We start from the raw sequence: 20,922 nt of genomic DNA, 5'->3' as shown, positions 1-20,922 counted from the left end.
ACTGGCATGTTCAGGTATTTATTTGCTAACTCCCAAACAGACTGACTATCTAGGACTAACTAAAATCCTAAAGTTCTCACCTCTATTTGCTGGATAAGGCACTATTTAGGAAACAACCATCAATGAATGGAAGACAGTAGATGATTAACATATTCAAGAAAAATAAATAATCTCAACATAATTATTTGCTCATTTCCATTCATGAGATTGTTCAGGCCCTGGAACTGCTGTAGATCTGACAAAATACTTTAAAAGAAATTACTAAGTGGAAGAAAAAAGCATATATTTTGATAGAATTAGATTTCTTAAATTCAGGGGGTTTTTTTGGTTTTTTTTGTTTGTTTGTTTGTTTGTTTTTTTAAATATATACACATGAGCAAATACTCTTCTCTTTCTGATAACAAGCACCAGTTTTTAGTTTTTCTGAACTGGGACCACCTAAACAGGCTGGAACACCTGTACATCCATAATGTCAACAAATCTGCTTGTTGTAGATGAACTAAGATGATGAATTACATCCTCAAAGGAGCAGGTCCTGAAAGGACAGGTTTGCTCTGACGGGGACTGTCCCTCCTGCTATGAGGCTGCGGAACACCGACTGTTCTGTCCAAATTAACAACCCAACCCAGAAAACACTTCAGCATGTCCCTGCTCCTCCCATGGAATCTGTCAGGTACTTTGTAGGTTAAACGTGGGATGAGATTTCTTTGAATCAAAACGGGTTTTTGCCTCAGGCTCCAATTAGCCCCCAGTGTGAGAGGGTCGCAGATAAAAGAAGTGTATGCCTCAAACAATCTCCATTTAATTAACGACTGGAACCCGGGGTCTCACACCTAGACACTGCCTTCTATTGCCGAGGGGCTTGAGGAGCTTCGGCCTTAGGAAGACTAGGGATGCTGCACCAGTTATCGCTTCGGAAAACCCGTGGATTCTCGACGGCTGGAGGGGCCTCTGGAGATCCTCCAGGCCAAGCCCTGCTAAACCAAGACCCCCTGGAGCAGGTGACACAGCAAGGCGATCAGGCGGGTTTGGAGTGTCTCTCCATGATTCCACTTCGCCAGTGTGCTTCTTCTCTAGGCAAACCAGCACACCGGGTAACACAGCAGCGGCGCGCCATTACTGACACTACCAAAACAGCTCCGGCGGCACTGCGGGGGCGGCTGGCGGGGAGGCTCGCCCGCCGGCCGGCAGCCCCGCTCCTGGGCTGAGCGCCCTGTGAGGAGCGGCAGCCGCCCCCGCCGGCCCGGCCCTCCCGGGACCCCGCCGCGGCCACCGGGCCCGCCCAGCGCCGCCATTTGCTGCCACCGCGGCCGCGCCATTTCCCCGCCTCCCTGGGAGTTCCCCGTGCCTCGCAACCCTCCCTGCCAGCGGGAACGGGTACGAAGGACGCTCTGGCAAGAACCTGGGCTTCAGTAATTTGGAAGGAAGTTGCAGGGGACGGGGGAACGGCGCTCTGCAGCGGAATTGTTTCCAGAGCAGAGCCTTCCGCCGTGTCCGCACGGCGAGGAGGGACACCGCGCTCCCGCCCGCGCCGCTGGCAGTCGGGACAGACGCGGCTGGGCACAGCGCAGAGCTCCGCTCCTGCAGATCCCAGCCGAACGAACTGCTGCTGGAAAGGGGAGAGCAAGCAGAACCAAGGAGCAGTGCTTACCAACCACGGCCTTGCTGGCAATACCGTAGAATTGTTTAATTTACACTCGACTGAAAAACTACACAAAAGATAGTTTTGTTGGTCAGATGCACAGTCACGTTGTTCCTTTAAATCCAACCGAGACAGTCTTTGTCAATATGCATTTATACTTAAAAAGTTTAGAGCTTGGCAGGTAATCAAACAGTCCCCTCCATATTATCAGAAGACAAGATGCTTATCAGAAACCAGGTACAAATATAATAGCTAAAATTTACTGTCATGATCAACGTTGGGCCACATCCTTGCCCCTGCACAGAATCTCGTCACAGATTACTTGCATCTCAGAAAACACAAAACATAATTAAAAAAAAAAAAAAGGCAAGTTATATTAATCAAATTGTTTGAAATTTTAATTGTGATCCATGTTTCTTTTGCAACGGCTTCTCAAAGGCTATGATCAAACACAATAATATTGAATGAAACTAAATAAATGCACAAATTCCAGGAAACAGTTTGGCATTTGAAGATGGAATAGAAAAGCCTGATTTTAACTAAGATCTATAGTATGAGCAAAAGCAGTAGGGACTATCCTTGCAAAAATTCTTTCCTTCATTTAAGACTTTGAAAATAAAGTTCTTCAGGAGTTTTGAGCACCTCTAACCTTCAGCAGTAATTAGGACATTCTTAACATCCTTGACCATAGATAGACAAGCATTTTATAAATGAATCTAACTTTACAGTAAAAAGTTATTAATCATATTAAAAATGAGATTGATCCTTAACATTGGAACTTGGCCCTTAATTGTCAGTCATTCAGTTGTTCCTAATACAGTGCATGAAACAAATAATGCAACATTTAATGGTTGGTATTGTTTTATTTTCTAATATTGATTAAACTATTTACACTTCTAGTTTTCAATCCACAGTTTAGCACTCATACCTATGGCTTTTCCTTTTATGTTTAGCACATCTTTTTGTCAAGTGTCAGAATTTCATTTAAAAAAAAAACAAGAACCTGATACTATACAGACAAGTCTCTTTATGTTTAAACATATTAATTTAAAAAAATGATTATTTATAGAAGAGCCTGCTTGTAGCTTTCTTCCAAACCATGTTTATCACAGACTTTACCAAGCTTTTCCTATTTTTAAATGTCCCATTTAGCATGTCCTGCTGCCTCCAAGTAAAGTCTGTTCCCTCCCTCAGCCCCCCGCCTCTAAATTTAATGCAAAAAGAAAATCAGTAACTGGCAATTTCAAGCAAAATATAAAGCACTATAACATTACCTACAATGCCTTTTAGAGAACTAAGTTCTCAAGAACTCTAGAAACTTTGTGGAAATGTAACCACCCAGTATCGAAAAGGCACAGGATTTATGTGCTCCAAGATTTCCAGCAACAGTGTTTCTAGCCCAGCCTGAAAGTTAAGATCCAAAAATTCATAGGTACATAGCTGAACCCCTCAGATTTTACTGACTCTCCTGCCACAGACATCCTGCAAATTTATACAAGCCTTTGCTTCTACTGCAAGAGGAAAAGAGGTAAAATTACTTTTACATATGCCCAGGAATGGTGTAATGATACAATGATACAAGCTATTCATTGCTAAAAATCTCAAAGTTGTCCCGGTCTCTGGTAGTTTCTTTTTCATAGCACTACATTAATGGGGAAGTATTTTTCACATATGAGAGAAGTTTAATTGTACTTGAAGAAAGCTAATTTTGGTCCACTTGTCCAATTTCCTATGGACAGCATATTGGAAAGGTGACCAGTGATGGTTCAAAAAGCAATGTAAAAGTTAACAAAAATAATTTGGTATTTCATTTTTAAAACTGCAGTGTCATTATGTGTCCTAGTCATCCATTTTTGCATTTTGTGTGTCCACTAACTGTTGCGTTTTTAAGTCTTCAGCTAGCTCATGATGTTCCTTATCTGCATCATCTGCTTGATTATGATCCTTTTCTTCTGCTTCTCCTTGATCAACACTTCGATATTCTACTTGTTCAAGGTCTGTTCCATCTATAAGTTCTGCCTGTACTTCTTCCATCTGTATTTGATTTACGTGCTCCACATGTAACTGTTCCACGTGCACTTCAGCACCTTGTTCAGTCTGAATGTGTTCAACTTCCAAGTAACTGATCTGCACCTGTTCCTGTAGTTCCTCCATCTGTGCGCCTTTCACTTGATTGTCTTGTATGAGATCCTGGTGCATCTGTTCCACAGTTACCTGTGCAGGATCCACTTGTACCTGAATTACTGGTAGGACATGGACTTGCTCAACTTGTTCTATTATTGTCATTGACGTTACCGGTTCAGCTTCCATAGCTTCCACTGGAAGAACCTCTTCTGTCACTAATAGTTCTGAAATATTGTGCATTTCTTTGAGATGCCTTCTCAGCTCACTGCCTTGCATAAACCACAAATCACATAAGGTACAGTGGTTGGGCTTGTCACCAGTGTGTATTACCAAGTGGTCTTTGAACTGATCCCAGCTGTTAAACACACTGTTACAAACCTGAAACAAAAGATACAGTGTGTTAAACAGTGCCAACAGAAATGTGACAAAATACAGTGCATATCTGAGATCATGGCTTCAAATTTTATAGCTTCTTGTTACTTGGATTCAAAAAAGATACATATTAGAGGTAAAAGCTGAGAAGAAAGCTTCAAATGAACGGAAGACTTGATATTTTATTCTTTTTTAAAGAATGGTGAGCTATTTTGAGTTGTGCATACATAAGATACCTACAAAATTCACAAGTCAGTAGAGCATTTGAAAGTTTTCTTATCTGATATTCATGTACAGCATCATACCCCAATCAATACATGTCTGGCACTCGAGTTTTGGGTGGAAAAATATTTATGCATTAATAGGGTGCACTGAAAGCGTAATACAGACTGTTCTTTTACTGACATTCTAGATGCAGCACTAATGAACAACTTTTTCCTAACAGCTTTCACTTGCTCATGACATCATGAGGTTTAACAGGCTAGGTTGAACTCTCCCATTTTGTGATTAAATAAAAAATCACCTAAGTGATTTCAACAGACAAAACTTTAAACCTCCATCCCTCTCATTCTCTTCCAGCAAAAAGTACTGTCTCAACAGCAGATATACTGTTTTCACAAAGCACATGAACTCCCTTCCTTCCCTTCAGCTGGCACTAGAGGTAAACAGCTGGAAAACAACACATGGAGACTTAAATGAAATAAAAAAATAAATGAGATGCAGGGTGGAGGAAACAGAAGAGTGGGGTAGAGTCAGGCTTGGAGTAGAAAAGCCACAGGCTCAGGAGTCTTTGTCCATGGAAATGTGTTTGGCTGTAGAAAGCAACAAGAACACACATTTCAATACCCCTTCACTGTTGGCAAACAGTTTTGAAACCAGAGGTTCAATCTCTTCATCATTTTCAGTAACTGCACAAAAAGATGATGGAGGGAGTATTTGACAGGATTAATTCAACAGCAGGTCTGTGTAGTCAAGACAAACATCTCCATTGCTGAAGTCTGCTAAAATGGGTTGTAATACTACTGCCACATTTTTTCCCCCAGACTGATTTCAGAAAGAGACTGCACATACAGTTTTTAAAATACTAATATTAAAGACTCAAAATTACTTAGTCATACATAAATATAATGACTATCAGCAATGCCCAGGCACATAATTACTGTTGCACATAATTACTGTTCTTGCCACACAATATAATTCAATATTCAAGGCATACACCTGAAGAGCACAAAAAGGACTCATCAAGAAACCACAGCTTTTTCTCCTCTCTGTTCAATGAACAAATATATGTTCAAATTTAGTTCTAAAGAGGAAAACTAAAAATTTATCCAAGAATAGGTACAGTTTCTGCAGGCTGAAGGGACACAAATCCATATTCGCTACATCTGTGAGAGGATAAGGAAGTTTAATAAGAGTTATGAATTGAATCAACTCTTTAAAAGATTTATCTCAATAGCTTTTCAAATGCCAGTTACATATATATAGTGACCAAGTACCCTAGCAATATTTTACAGCAATCATTTTGCTTAAAAAACACTATAGAATGCCATAATAAATTTGAATTACTTTCCTGACAAAATCAGTAGGTTTGGTATCAAACAGATACCAAATAACAATAACAATTGTTATTGTTATTTGAGAATAACAAAACAAGAAATTAAATAATAATTTGTATTTTGGACTTGACTTTAGGCTTCACTTTTAGTGAAGCATGCTTAGAAGTGGGAAAGGCCTAGGTCAGTGTATCAAGAATCTTGAAAAGGAAGCAATGTAGAATGCAGCCTACCCAGAAGAATCTCTATGATTGTAAGTATTATGAGGCTCCACATCAGTAAGTCCATATTTTAAATGAAGATACTTAGATGTGAGAATTTATCTGCATATTTTTGAATGTGATCCAAAGTCCTCACTACTGTCTACAACTTCCTTAGAAGAGGAGAGGCAGGCACTGATCTCTGCTCTGTGGTGACCAGTGACAGGACCCTAGGGAATGGCTTGAAGTTGTGCCAGGGGAAGTTTAGGCTGGATATCAAACACATTTTTCACCCAGAGGGTGGTTGGGCACTGGAGCAGCTCCCCAGGACAGTGATCACAGCACCAGCCTGACAGAGCTCAAGAAGCATTTGGAGAATTCTCTCAGGCACAGGGTGTGACTCCAGGTGTCCTGTGCAAGGCTGGAAGCTGAACTCAATCCTTGTGGGTCCCTTTAAACTCAGCATAGTCTGTGATTCAACATTATTTTACTGAAGTAGCTCTTAGAGACGTAAGCCCACTCTCACTGCCTCTCCTGTTCAGTCCTCCTACACTCCTTGAAGGAGGGAGATACCTAACCTATTTCCATTACCCACCTGACATTCATACAGTTTCTTTCTTCCCTTTTTAGCACCAGCTCCAGACTGACACGCTGTCAGGTGACATTTCAGCGTGCTATTCCGAGCAAAACGTTCATGACAGTTTGGACATTCAAAGGGTTTTTCACCTGTTGAGACAGATACAAGGATTTGTAAGTGAATAAAACCACACAGTCTTCTTTCAGGTCTCCTTCCTCTCACTCTCTCATCTAAGCTGATAAATACATTGTAAAGATGTGGACAGTGGGATTATTCTGCAGAAAAAGAGATGAAAATTGAATATAAAAGGGCAAAAAAACTGATGTAGAGTCATAACTCTCATTCAGAAGAAAACCAATGTAACAATTACCAGTAGCTTTTAAGGTATTTGTGGAAATTATATTACTAATCTAGCAAAATATTTTAAAGAAATAGGAGCTATTTCACACTTTTCATCTGATAATAGCTACAATTAAAGAATCAACATAAGTCAATATACAAAGTGACATATTAAAGAAGTAAGAATTTAAATAATACAACCTTTTATTTTCAGTAATAACAACTTATGCTTGAAACTGAGCTCCAGAAAACAAAGCTGGCACACAATGATTATGAAATAACAGTAAATCAATACTAAAACAAAAAAACAAAAAAAAAACCCCAAAAAAACCCAAAAAACAAACAAACAACAAAAAAACAAAACAAAACAAACAAACAAAAAAACCCCTGCACCCAACTTTTCCCCAAAATACACTGAAGGGAAAGCACAGAGGGACACAAGCAGGACAAATGGACACAAGCAAGATAAAAATTCCCCTCAGTTTGGCCACTTCATTTCAGCCATGGTATCAAGTGTAGAAGCCAGCTAAGGAAAACAGCAGGGGAAGCTGAAAGCAGTCTTTTTATTATCCAAGGTACTATGCTGTCATCAAGTCGTAATCAACACAGGGTGTTGCACCATGCACAAACACAATGACATTCAAGCAAACTAAATTACAAGAAAACCTGGAAGAGTGCGTTTCCTCTGAAAGTCTGTAATAATCTGTATAGGTACTGCCACCAACATCACTACTGAAACAAACGGGATAATGAACTCCAAAAGAAACTGAGCCATTTCAGTGAATACCATGAGGATCAATCCTAGCTGTTTAAAAGCCTGCATTTTCAGGCATGCAACAGTTACTGGACATTGCAGTGGAAAAACAATCTCTAGAAACAATTACAAGTTCCTAATTGCCTCCTAAAAGAAATTCACAAGTAGCTGAAGTGTTACTTATGCACCTGAAAGCTACAAAAAGATGTTAAATGGTGGGAACATTCCCTTCCCCTCAATGGTTACAAAATGCTACATGTTTGGAGAGTGTGGTACAGGAAAGGCAGAAGACGCTAAACTGCCCTCAGTCCTGCAGGTCAAAAATCATGGACTTTGCCCAATCAGCTAGTGGGTTTGGAACTAGATGATCTTCAAGGTTCCTACCAATGCAAACTATTCTGTAATTCTATGATTCTACAGAGCATGCATGGATGACCAAAGAGCTCCTGGACAAACTCAAACACAAAAAGGAAGTCCATGGGACCAGATGAGATGCATCTGCTGGTTTTGAGAGAGCTGGTGAAGGAAGTTGTTAAGCAACTTATCCATAAAATTTGAGGTCTGGCAGTCTGGTGAAGTTCAAGATGACTTGAAAAGCAGAAATATAACCCTTTTAAAACAGGGATATAAGGAAGAGCTGGGAAACTACAGGCCAGTCAGTCCCGCCTCCAAGCCTTAAAATCATGGAACAGATCCTCCTGGTAGCTATGCTGTGAAGACATGCTGAAAGCATTGAGGTTGTTCAGCCTGGAGAAGAAAAGGCTTCAGGGAGGTCAAAGAGCACCTTCCAGTGCCTAAAGGCAGTCTACAGGGAGGCTGGAAAGGGAACTTAAGAGAATGTAGTGATAATGACAAAAAGGGAATGGCCTTAAGCTGAAACAGAGTAGCTTTAGGTTAGATATTAGGAAGAAATTAATTTCTCAGAGGGTGGTGATGCACTGGAACAAGTATCCCAGAGAAGCTGTGGTTACCACCTCCATGAGAAATGTTCAGGGCCCAGTTGGATGTAGCTGGCAGCAGCCTGGTCTAGTGGAAGGTACCCTGCCCATGGTCCCAGAGGGTCAAACTATGTGATGTGTAAGGCCCTTCCAACCCAAGTCATTTTATCATCCTATTACTGCCCTTCTGCTATTTTAATGTAATTGCTGGTACAGTGATTGAACAACAGGGTAAAATATTTTTTAGGACATTTTCTTACAGACCTTTCAAGTTTATTTTAGCATTCAACCAGTGGCATACAGAGCTCAGAATTTAGAAAGCCTCTAACAAAAAGGGAGCTTTTTCATTCTCCTCGGGAGACCACAGTTAAATGCAGATATCTGTTCTGATTTTAAGCTTAAGACTTTTGAAAATGTTAAACTGTAGTTAGATTTCATAGTTTATACTTAGTAGATCACTATATATTTAGTAAGTATTTTGTATCTCTTGTGATCTGCTAACTTGCTTTGAATCAAAATACATTCTTTGCAAGAGTAACCAACATATTACATAGTTTGGATTACTTTGGTTATCTGCCACAAATTTTTTTCTGAACAGATTTTTGCTAACTAGCGCCTATTTGAATTGCTTATAATGGAGAAACACTCCCTGCTTTACAGGGGATAAGGACTTCCAGAAGCTTGTTTATAAAAGGAACTTTTAAGAGGCTATTTAGAATAGATCAGACACTGCTATATATCAATACTCAGCAGTCCCATATATAGATACAGTCTAATTAAATTAAGACATTCCGATTAAAAGGCTTTAACAATAACAAGCTGCAAAAGAAATAGAGCTGCTACCCTCCATTAAACTTTTACTTATGACTCATAACCAGCATATTAAACAAAAATATCTGGAAGATCAAGACCACATATATTTTACATTCAGTTTTGTGTGTCATTCTCAGTGTCTATTCAGTCAGCTGACTTTTCAGTGAGATGAAGAAGTAATCTCCTATACTAAAAAGAAGGAGGAGCACAAATCACTTTGTACTCAAAAGATTTTTGCTACCCAAATTTCAAAGAGGCAGATTTTACAGTAAAAAGTGTACTATAATGACTAAGAATGTTTTGCCAGTTTTAGTAGTTTTGCTTAATTAAGCAAATTCATATAATAGATGAGATGAGACAAGAGCAAAGGTAAGACTTTCCAAACATGATGGGATAAGACGTAATTCTTTGAGGGTATTTTATGTCTATTTGGCATTTGCTCAGAAGTTCTGTTAAATAAAGAAACTCTCTAGACTGTATTCCACAAAGAAAATTGTGATTCAAATAATATTTCAACATAAATATTTACTACAAAATTTTGAAAATAAAAGTAGTTCCTCAATTCGGTATTTCTGAAGTAGGGGACATGACTTAAGGAAGTATTTTGAAAAACATCTCTAAGATTTAAAAGACTTGACAGAGAAGCTTCCTTACTACTTTCTGGTTTTAGGTGCTTGGTTTTAATTGACTCAATCCCCTATATATAATTTCCTAACAATGAAAAACAAAAAACATGAACAAACATAAAGACATACCACGATTTTAGTTATAACTAGAAGCCAAGTATTTCTAGCACTCAGACTCATTTATTTTTTTCAGCATATTATCAATTTCCCCAAAATGTGCAAAAGCCCAAAATACTAGAATGAAGGCCACAAGCACAAGACTGTAACAGTGTTCTTACCTGTGTGCTTCCGAAGGTGCTCTTTAAAATGCCCAAAGTGGTCAAACTGCTTGTCACAGTACTGGCATACGTGTATTTTCTTGCCAGGTCTTTGCTTCTTGCTGGCACCACCTTCATCAAGGTGGTAACAGGTGAGGTGCTGTTTCAAAGCACTCTCTCGTAGGTATCTTTTATTGCATATGTCACATTTGTAATTCTCAGTAGAGTGTGTTTTCATGTGTTCCTTAAAATGGTAAAACAATTTAAATGAACGGTTACATTTCTCACAGTGGAATAAATTGTTCATGTGTGACAGCTGAAGTTCCACAATTTCAATACCTTCTACCTGTTTGCACGAGGGGTCAGTTGCACTATCACCTTCTTCTTGCATCTGGCATTTTCTCTCTCCCTGACGATACTTGCTGGTGATATCTGCCAAAAGAGCCAAAGCAGATTCATCTGATGTACCTGTTGTCTGTATGTACTTTATGGATTGCTCTGCAGAAGCTACTTCTTCAAGGGTTTCAATGCTGTCATCCTCCACTTTAATCGTCCCTTCAGCAATCTCAACCTCAATTTCAACAGGCTCTGATTCTGCAGATGGCAGTGTTTCTGTGATAACATTAGAGGTTTCAGCAATCTTCCTCTTTTTTGGCTTAGTTTTACCTTGTGCTTCATTTGATTCTAAGGGTGATGAATTTTCTTTGTTCCTGAAAAGTAATTGCATAAATATGGTTAAGAGCAATTAACAATGACATAATTCCTGTCTAGTAATGAGGTTCTGCATCCAAAACTCCCCTTGCTGTTTCTCAAAGTTGAATGATGAGAGCATTATCTGTGTGCACATCAGGAGCTAATTTGTCCTTAATCTACACTCCATAGTGCAGTAAAATAACGTTAAAGCTATAGAATATCTTTAAATATTTAAAATAAGTAGCTCTTCTTGAATGATACAAAGCATCTATCAAGAAGAAAAGCCACTTAACCTAATGACTGATTACGAATTTGTGAAATTCTGTTCTTGGAAAGAAAACTCCTCTACAATAATTAAGTCTTTGTCCTGCCTACTCAGAAATAAGGTTTAAGTCCCTCCTATGCCATTCACCTCTTAAGCTCTGGATTGTGTGCAACTCTAAGCAGTACTTAGAGTTTGTCAGAAAACACTTTAGCTGTGACTTCACACAATGATTATACACACAAGGGTTAACGTATCCCATAATTCAGGAAGGCACACTGCTAATAGCTCACATTAGAAAAAGGCACAAGGATGTGAAAGGAGTATTCTAATTTAATTTTCTGGGCTTAATCGTAACCCTCAGTTCTGTGCTGCTCTCTCTGCATAACACACACACAATCCCCTTCCTCCAAAATGTCAGGGATAGGCATGGCATCTCAAACGCAGACACAGCTGAGTGGGTCAATGCTTTCAAGTCATCCACAGCACTACTGTGCTGGAGGTTTTACTACTGATCATCAGTTTCAAAAATAAGTGTCTATCTTCCCATCAAATAGACTGACTGGAGTAAGTGTGCTTTTAACCTTCTCTACACCATGATGAATCCTTTCATGTAATGCACTCCCTATCACTTCCAGGCTTTCTAGTAACAAGAGACAAGACTTTGCCCAGTATCTCCAAGTCATATTGTCAGATGTGTAACTAATGATGTAATGCAGGCCACAGCTTATAAATGGCAACTTCATCTGTGTACACACAGGAAAACAGTAGCTAAACACAGTTTCATATAGCTTGGATTTTTAATGTCTACCAGATCACAGCAACATTGCAAGGAGCTCCTGGATCACATACCAAAAGCAACTAGTGTAGCATGCAGAAGGAATGAGAACATGAAAGTACTTTATGGAAGTGAAATGGAAGAAAGGGGATGAAAAACAGCATGATGGGACTGGCACCCAGTTTTTTCAAGCTAGACTTTTGCAATAGATTACAGTTCCTGGTACTGGATAACAGGTGCTGCAGCAACATTTGATTGAGTATTGAACCCACATAAAACCGACTTCAACAGTTACATTCATTCAAGAAGTTTGAGAGGTTAATTTTGCAGCAAGAGGTTTTAAGATTGCTACTTATTCCCTCAGAAATAGCAGAAAGCTACACAAAATCAAAACACCACAAAACAAAACAAGCACCATGAAATCAAAACAAGCACAAGCTTATTAATGTTGTCTGATTACCAGAGACACATTGTCACTGCACAGCCAGCTGTCAATCAGGTGTGGACCATCAGACAGCACAGAGACCAACTATCAGGTACCACAGAGTCACTGCCCTACAACATCAGCAACATTTAGAAGCCATGTCACTTGTCATTGAGTTCTAGCCCAATGATCGTGACATTCTTATTTTACCTTGTGTAATTCTGAAATGTATGTTACAGTAGCAGAATATATGGTTCTACACAAGTTAAGGAGGTTCCACCATAAGGAACAGCACTGCAAAATACTGGCAGCCAACTCGTGCAAAAGCCTTATTGAGACTTTCTCCTTCAGTGTTGGAAAGAAAAAGAGGTTTATGTGCTTACCTGATTTCAAGTGCTTTGATTGCTTCTAGCATCTGTAGATACTCTGCAGCTTTCCAAACATCATTTGCTTCTTCCTCACCTTGTACCATTAGCTTTGCTGTATAGGTGAACTCAATTAGGTGACGAAATGCCATGTTACTAACACCTGTGTACAGGCAAGAGAAACAAGCGACCTTTAACAATTCTGCAGCCTCATCTTCTCAAAGAATCTTGCACACTTGCCTGCATTTTGATCACAGTACTGTAGTCGCCAGTTTTATAAAGGTCACACCCTTAAATGGCTCCGCTGAATGGTTTGGGTTGGAAGAGATCTTTATATAATTCCAACCTCACTCATGTTGGAATAAAAAATCCTACTAGAGAAACATAGTCTGAAACAACTGTGGAGTTTTGCCATGACAAAGATAAAAGGAATGGTAAGACGGACAAAGAGCTGTTTCAATAATATAGAGATTTAAACACAAAAATACTGTTCCTGGAGGCTGAAATGCTGCTCTAAAAATTTCATCTCCTCCCTGCCTACCACATAAGTATTGCCCCATGTTGGCCTTGCTCTTGCATCCCAGCCAAGGCACCTGCCATTGGTCACCACTGACAGCCTTTTTCAGCTGACCAGGATGACTTTTCTCGGGAAAGCTTTTGTGTAGTACTGCTAGTCCTAAAAACATATACAGGGTCTGCCTGACCTTCACTAGCCATGTATTAGGGGAAAGAAGAGGGGAAAAAAATGAAAAAGCACCACATAATCTCACATTATCCGTTCCAATACATTTAATACTGTTCTCATTTTGATTTTTCTTCAGGGAGGCTTTCTTTCCAGTTATGGTAGCTGTCTCAGAACAACTCAAGAACTAAGATCTAGAAAGTTAACTGCAATGACCAAGCATGTTCAAGTGTTCAAAGCCAGACTAGATATGGCCTTGACCAGCCTGGTCTAGTGGGAGACATCCTTGCCCATGGAAGGGGAGGTTGGGTCTAGATAATCTTAACATTCTATTACTCCAACCCTAAACATTCTATGATTCTATACACTAGACTCTACTCAGGATGCTACAATAATTTGCAGTTTGAGCACATAATTCTGAATGGTTTTTATTTGCACAAGTCAGATTACCTTCAATCTCCACCAAAGGCTCCTGAGTGAAATCTTGGAAGAATTTGTGGAAGAATTGGCTACAGGCAGCAAGAACTGCCTTATGAGCTTTGAAATGGTGACCTGCAAATGGAGACAAAACGTTTGGTTTAAGGTAACACCTTCCTCCCTTCATAGTGCAGAGTAAGTCCAGATGCAGGAAAAAAGACGACCCAGTGTAAACATCCATTCCAGCAGCATATACTGAGTGATCCTCCTTGTAAAATAGGATAGTACTGCAGCTGGCTCATCCCCTCTCACACACAATCTTGCTGACATTGCTGACCTTGCTAAAGCTCTGCAACTCAACTAGCTGGAGAACTCACTCCTTTGACTCACTGACTGTGTGACTGACTCACTCACTCATTTCTATTTTCAGATATTTAAGAAATGAATTATGGGAAATTTCTATGCAAACTTTTCTTGTCTTGGGCTCAGCTCTGTATACATTGTGGTTTTGCTGCTCCTACACAACAAACTTATAACTGATATAAGTTATCACCACTGCCAGCATAAACACCACAGAACAAAAGTGGTTCTGCTCTATTCTTTCTGTCTTTCACAGTCCATATTTCTTCTCCCCAGTGGAGGCATGCATATTCATAGGGCTCAGTGGTACCAGGGATAAAGAAAGCCACACAGATTAGAACTACACAGCTGCACACAAAACCAGCTCCGAGTTCAACACAAGGATTTGGTAATGACAAAGCAGGAGCAAACATTCAGGGCAAGCGCTATTAGTGAAACTGTGGCTGTCCCTGAAGAATATTTTTTTTCATTTGCTTACCTCCTTCTAATCTGGACTCTGTAGGATCCTTTTTCTTCAAGTGAGTTGCTGCTATCCTTTAAAAGGTCCGGTGCTACTCCCTTAGCTAAATCTGGCCTAGGGAACACTATATTCCCTGCAGTGCTCATCCATTCTAAGACATGTTTGGAATATGAAGATATTGATGATCTACCACATACCATCTTTTCTAAGGAAGCGATAAGCACTAGTATATTCATCATCCTTTTAAAACAGTTCTTATGCCCTCAGAACACATACAAAAAGTGTGTGCTTCTACCCTTTTCCTAAGTATACACTAAAACAGATACTAGAGAAGCTGCTATGAGAAGCAAATATTGTTTCAAGGTGTGGGTTTTTTAAATTTAAACACAGTATTTGTAAAAGTTCTCTGCATGCAGTCAGCTCAAATCAGAGAAAAGTATTTTAACAATGTTTTGGGAATCCTTAGCACATTAAATATACCACAGCAGTTTCAAAGAGGGCTTCTATCTGAAAACATTTTAGTCTCTTGTTTGGGAAAGCAGAAGCAAAATTATTAACCACTACAATGAATTACAAGTAATTTGCACACAGGTATGGAACTAAGAATTGGTTCATAGCCCATTTGACATCTGACCATGAAAAATCCAACAGCATTCCAGCACAGCTTTCAGAATTCTCTGAATACCAACTATTTCTCAGGCCTGTACATACCATCGACAATCAGAGTGATATCTGTAAACTGGTCCTGCTCACGTTGTTCATTCAGTCTATCCAAAATAACTTTATAGTGTTCAGGGAATTCCTGGATACATTCCATCGTTTCCTCAGCTTCCATGGCAAAAGGCCTGGTCTGAAAACAAATGTGGTATGAGATTAAGAATACTGTGCCACTCAGTAAATACTGTGCCGAGTCAGGTTATTATACAAATGTGATCTATCACTTTGCCAGGACTACAAAACCAATGGAAAAACTGTAACATTTTTTTACCCAATGTTAGCCAACAGGTAATGATTGCACAGTTAATTATGTGAAATATTGTCTTATTTGGACACATGAAGAAACAACCAAAGCGGCTATTTCTTTATCCTACAGATTCAGCAGGGACCCACCACCCTCAAAGCAAATACTACAGCAATGCAACATCCCACAGCTACTCATCCAATACCAGCAGCATAATCTCAGAATATTCATACAGTTCTTACAATCCCTCCAATCCACCTGGTTAACAGACAGTTCTTAAAACTTTTATGTTTAAGTCATACTTTGCAGCTCATGAACACATGTTGTTTACTTCCTGTAAATATGCATGTAATACAGCAGCAATTTTAAATTTCTGAGTGCATTACAATTGCCAGGGATTTCATTCGCTCTCAAGCTTATTCATCCATCCTACTTACACTTCTTTGTAAAGTGAAATATTCTTTGCCAGCCTTCTGACATATAATGCTTGTAGTCTGATAGCACTTCCTCCCTTACTAACACAATAAACATAGCTGGGGGTGGGAGTTGCAGAGGATCTCAGACCTGGAGAGGGTTAGCAGAATTCGGTGCCTGTGGATGAGATGCAGACAGTAGTCTGCTGCATATCCAGAAGAACCTCAGGAGAGCATCCAAGTGCTTCAATGAAATCACTTCACAAATTACCTCCAGGCAAAATTACTTCAGATCTATGCAGCAACGCTCATCTTCAACTCCCACACTAATGTGGCTTACACTTAGAATGCTGCAGAAAAACAGAATTATGGAGTTCCTGTTTACACCACAAAGACACACTCCTTTTTGTCTCTCAGAAAAAAGTCACCCATGAAAAAGTTGTTTTGCCAAGAGAATTGAAATAAGTAGAGCAGAAGCAACTACTTAGGGAAATCCAGCCCTACCTGCTACTGCTACGTTGCCAACCACAGAAACGCTGTCTGCAAAAGTTGGATTCGTTACCTGGTGTGCAATGAGCCAAGAACTACACACTTGAGGTGGCACTGATTATTTATTTTAGAGTTGTGCAGGCCTGGGTGCCCAGGAGAATTCCACAAATCAAATACCCACTATAAAAACTTTTTACTAATTATTATACATTTTACCAAGCAAAAGGATTAGTGTTCATTGGTTACAAGTAACATAGTTCCCTAATTAATTAGTATTCTCTCTTCTACTGGTTAATTATTTTCTTGCTTCCTGTGCTAATTAGTCCACATGCTCAGTCTCTCTCTTCTTTTGGATCAGGTTTCTTGGGTGGGTCCTTGCAATCTCCCTCAGTCAGAATTACCTGCTATCCAGTTGGAGCCAATTCCAACACAATTGCTAAGTTTGCTTAATCAGTTTCTTCCTTATTTGGGGTTTCTGCTACATTTCCCTGTGGCCTCTAAATTCTAGATTCTCCGTGTCCCCTATCAGTGGTACACCCATTTTCCCAGGCTTTGTTAGCCTGCCCTTAGGTCTGAGATCAATGAAGTATGTCTTCATAAGCTTAAGAAGGCAATTTTACCCACAAGTAATTTCTCTATATCAGGGATTAAATCTCCTTTCTTGTTGAAGAGGCTTGACAGTACACAAAGATCAAACATCAAAGCAAATCCTTCCTTGAGAAAATTCTACGTATTCTGTATTTTGCACAGGAAACAACTGTCAGGGTCTTCAAGTGGGCAGAGGAGCCCAGCGTGCAGGGGAAGATGAGGTGGAAGGGAACAGATGCTGCTGCTGCATTCTCTTCATTTCATCTGTAATGATGAGTCTAAGACAATCAGAAGTTCCTGCCTTTCTTTCACCATCTGGTATTTTATATAAAGTCACATGTGGGAATTAAACTCATGTGGATTAAACTTCACAGTTTAATCCTTCTTACCGTTTTTGACACATTACAAAAGGGTAGATGACTTGCAATAAAAATCATAATTCCTAAAAAGAAAAATTTTATATCCAGCTCTCATGATTTTCATCTCCCATGGTTTTTGCTTTACTTCCAAACTGACTGTAGGGATAGCTTAAATAGAAACACCCCAAACCTCAAAATAATAAAGCAACCTTAGCCTAGCAAACACAAGATACTTTAAAAAGTTTTTTCTTAGAACTGTTACAAAACATAGTAAGAAACATAGTTTCTGTTAGGCAGTTCATTATAAAAATGTGAATGTACTATGTATCTAAATGCAGCTGCATCAACCATTTTAAAAACCTCGGTCATACTGCAGAAAAAGGCCTTACAAAACAGCTCATGTTCAGTAAGAGCTTCCTGCTTTGAAGGAAGGAGTGAAAAGTACAACTGGGAAAACAAAGCAGCCAAGGACGACGGACAGAAGCGATCCAAATTCCCACTTATGAGTGGTCTCACAGACGTGCGGCAGAGAGTGGACTGCTTCAGTTGTCTTTGCAATTTCCTTGAAAGAGTTATCGAAACAGTGCCTTAGGCTTATGAGCCTGTAACTCTGGATGCATTTCACGTGACGTGCATATGATTCGCCGAGCTGGTTTTATAAATCCGCCTCAATGAAACATGTTATTATTATTATTCTCTTGGGCTACACCAGGAGCTCCTCGGATTCTGGGCAGCAGATGTTTTGTTTCCTGCACAGGGATCCCACAGACCCAGGCGGGGCAGTGCTGGGGCAGCTCGGGTGAGCCGGAGGAGCCGATGCGGCGTGCCCACAGCACCGCCATCTTGGGAAGGGGGGAGCCGTGGCCTGGGCAGTGCAGAAGCAGGAGTTCTTCATGCACACTGCCGCATGATCTCCTCAAAACCAGCGCTCAGGCACGATTCCAATCCCGCCCCTCGGCCCCGCAACGCGGACGCGGGATCGGTGCCGCTCCCGCCGGGATCGCGGGCACAGCAGCCGCCAGGCGGCGCCCCCACCCCCGGCCGCCCCACCCGGGGCTCTCGCCACCCGCGCGCGCCGCCCGCGGGCTGCGGCCCGCGCGCCCCGCAGCCTCATTGGCGGCTGCCGGTGTCAGTCAGCGCGACCTCCGCCAATAGCGAGGCGCGGGCAGCGCTCGCCCCGGACGCAGAAGCCAATGAGCGGCCGCGGAGCGCCCGGAGCGGGCGAAGGCGGAAGGCCTAGCCCGCGCCCAGGGCTCGCCGCTCTCGGGGGATCCGGGCGCGGTGCGGGCGGCGCTGGCAGGCACGGGGGTCCCGCGGGGCGCCCCGAGAGGGGACCTGACCACTGCCGCCCCGAGCCCAGCGCGCGGCAGCGCCGCCGCCTCGTTAGTCCTTATTACGTCATCAAAGCGCGCATTAAATCGATCCCTTTTCAATTCCCGGCCGGGTCGCGGCCCGACGACGCGGCGCTCCGAGGGGTGGGGAAGCGGTTCCGCCGGGGACTCACCGGGAGCAGCTCCTCGCCGCGCCGCTTCCCGCTCCACCGCCGCCGCTTCCTGCTGCCCGGCACGCTGGAAAGCGGGGCGCGCGCCGGCCAATCCCGACTCGCATTCCCGGCCTGCCCCGCGCTCACCTTCCACGCGACAGGGCGCGCGTGCGGCGGGGGCGGGGCCCTGCGGCCCGGGGCATGCTGGGAGCTGTAGTCCATTTGTGTAGTGTGGCGGGTTCAGCGTGACAGAACTGGAGGGGACTACAGCGGGTCATCTGTTCCAGCCTGCCTGCTCAAGCAGGATCGTCCAGAGCACATGGCACAGGATTGTCTCCAGACAGTTCTTCAGTGTCTGTGAAATTAAACTCCACAGACTCTCTGGGTAATCTGTTTTAGCCACCTGTGCTGTGAAGTTCTTCCCCATGTTCAGGGGGAAGTTCCTGTGCATCAGTTCCTGCCCATTGCCTCCTGTCCTATTGCTCAGCACCCCCGAGCAGAGCCCGGTCCCTGCTCTGACACCTCCCTGCAGGCACTGACAGACAGGGATGAGGTCTCCTCTCTGTCATCTCTTCCTGAGGCTGAACAGGCCCAGCTCTGGCAACCTGTCCTCATAAGAGAGATACTCCAGTCCCTGGATCATCTTTGTTCAACTCTGTTCCTCTTGCAGATGAGGAGTACCTGTGTCTCCCCTTCTAGATGCATTTTACAGTTGCATTGCAGTGCATTCCTTAGTCTGGCATGTCAGAACATTTTGGAAGACAAGTGTTAGGGCCACACACCCCCTCACAAGCAGGACTCATAACCACAGGATCCTCTTCATTCTGTGTTCTCTTGACTCTGTTGCACAGCCACTCTTCCATGCAGTTCCATAACACCGTGTTACTTTATAGTTCAGATTGAGCTGTACCCAAAATGGGTATCATGAAGCAGTGTCAAAAGCTGGAAAGTCTAAAGTGCAGTACTGCCCAGCAAGTCTCACTCTGTGGTGCTCAGCTCTGCCTCTCCAGCTCCTGGTCCCCGCAGCTGAGGAAGGAAAGGCCCAGGCAGCAGCTTGCAGATCCCAAGAGCTCCTGGGCTATTTGGCCAAGGCACCTTACTGAGACAGCAAGTGCATGGTATGGGCTGCAACCAGCCCTTCTGCCATCCTGCCTGAGTACTGACAACGTGAAACTCGGGTTTCTTTTCTACACTGGAATCTTCAGGGGACCCCGAGTCATACAGGTTTCATGTCCTGCCACAAGATGAAAATGTACTCATCCAAATATAATAATTTAACTTGTAAGAACAGACAGCCTCTATGCTGAAGCTGACAAGAGAAGAGCAGCTTCATGCTGTGGCTCTAATGAGCTTGCCTATGTTAATTCCTGAAAATTGACTTGTTTATGAACTCCATCCCTTTCCCATGGTGCTTATTGCTTAATGGCCTTGTTAACATAACAGTGCTGTTGATCTTGTCGGTAAGTCTGCTCAGACAGTTATTTGCATTCTAGGAGTTGCCTGCCACACCCATTCTTGTTTTCTGGTACACAACAGTACATAGGCAATGTTGATGCCTCCTGCATTTAAAAATATATGAATGTTTGTTTTAAAGTAGAGGAAAGCTAATTTTTAGTAGAAGAACTATATCTCCAATAGTTTATACTCCAAACAGAAATATTGCTACAGCTATCACTGTAGTAGAGTACAAAACAAGAATTAAAATTTTCCATTCCAGCGCCTTCTACCTGTCCAGTGTTGGTGGCTTGCTTGGTTTTGATTAATGTATGGTTTGTTCTGACCATTTACTTCTTTTCTCATGGCATTTTCCACTGTATTTTTTTTTCCCATGGGTTCCTCCATCTAGTTTTACTGTGAGGTTAGGCTGAAGGTTTTAAATGAACAGTTCATACTTGGTCCTAATAGCTTTTCAAGTATAAAATTACATGGACTAAACCATAACTCTTATGTTCTCCTTTTCCTCTCTCAGAGATGGGTGTGTCATTTCCCACCA

General features: G+C 41.7%; 1 protein-coding gene across 7 annotated transcripts; it reads right to left on the bottom strand.

Annotated features, from left to right (window-relative positions):
• Positions 1-2,013: 2,013 nt before the first annotated feature.
• ZNF131 (zinc finger protein 131) lies at positions 2,014-19,110 on the bottom strand. Of its 7 annotated transcripts, XM_072922040.1 has the most exons (8): positions 18,951-19,110; positions 15,348-15,486; positions 13,850-13,951; positions 12,736-12,880; positions 10,542-10,905; positions 10,217-10,439; positions 6,487-6,617; positions 2,014-4,144 (listed from the first exon to the last, which is right to left on the bottom strand). In XM_072922040.1, the coding sequence occupies exons 2-8, from the start codon at positions 15,469-15,471 to the stop codon at positions 3,482-3,484; spliced, it is 1,752 nt and encodes a 583-aa protein (XP_072778141.1). In that variant the 5' UTR covers positions 15,472-15,486; positions 18,951-19,110; the 3' UTR covers positions 2,014-3,481. The 7 variants fall into 7 exon arrangements, with proteins under 7 accessions (XP_072778141.1, XP_072778140.1, XP_072778143.1 ...); XM_072922039.1 differs by having other exon boundaries at positions 10,217-10,905; XM_072922042.1 differs by lacking the exon at positions 18,951-19,110 and adding an exon at positions 16,162-18,906 and having other exon boundaries at positions 10,217-10,905.
• Between the last annotated feature and the right edge of the window lie 1,812 nt (positions 19,111-20,922).

This window comes from Taeniopygia guttata, chromosome Z (genome assembly GCF_048771995.1).
Source record: "Taeniopygia guttata chromosome Z, bTaeGut7.mat, whole genome shotgun sequence".
NCBI lineage: Eukaryota > Metazoa > Chordata > Aves > Passeriformes > Estrildidae > Taeniopygia > Taeniopygia guttata.
Note: the sequence above shows the minus strand (reverse complement) of the source record. Positions and strands in the feature narration are given on the sequence as shown.

Excerpts from the sequence above, each read along its gene's own strand:
- ZNF131 (XM_072922041.1), bottom strand. Across the intron at positions 13,952-15,347 it reads TATCACTCTGATTGTCGATG|GTCACCATTTCAAAGCTCAT; the intron begins GTATGTACAGGC and ends CTCCATTTGCAG. Across the intron at positions 10,906-12,735 it reads ATCAAAGCACTTGAAATCAG|GAACAAAGAAAATTCATCAC; the intron begins GTAAGCACATAA and ends ATTACTTTTCAG.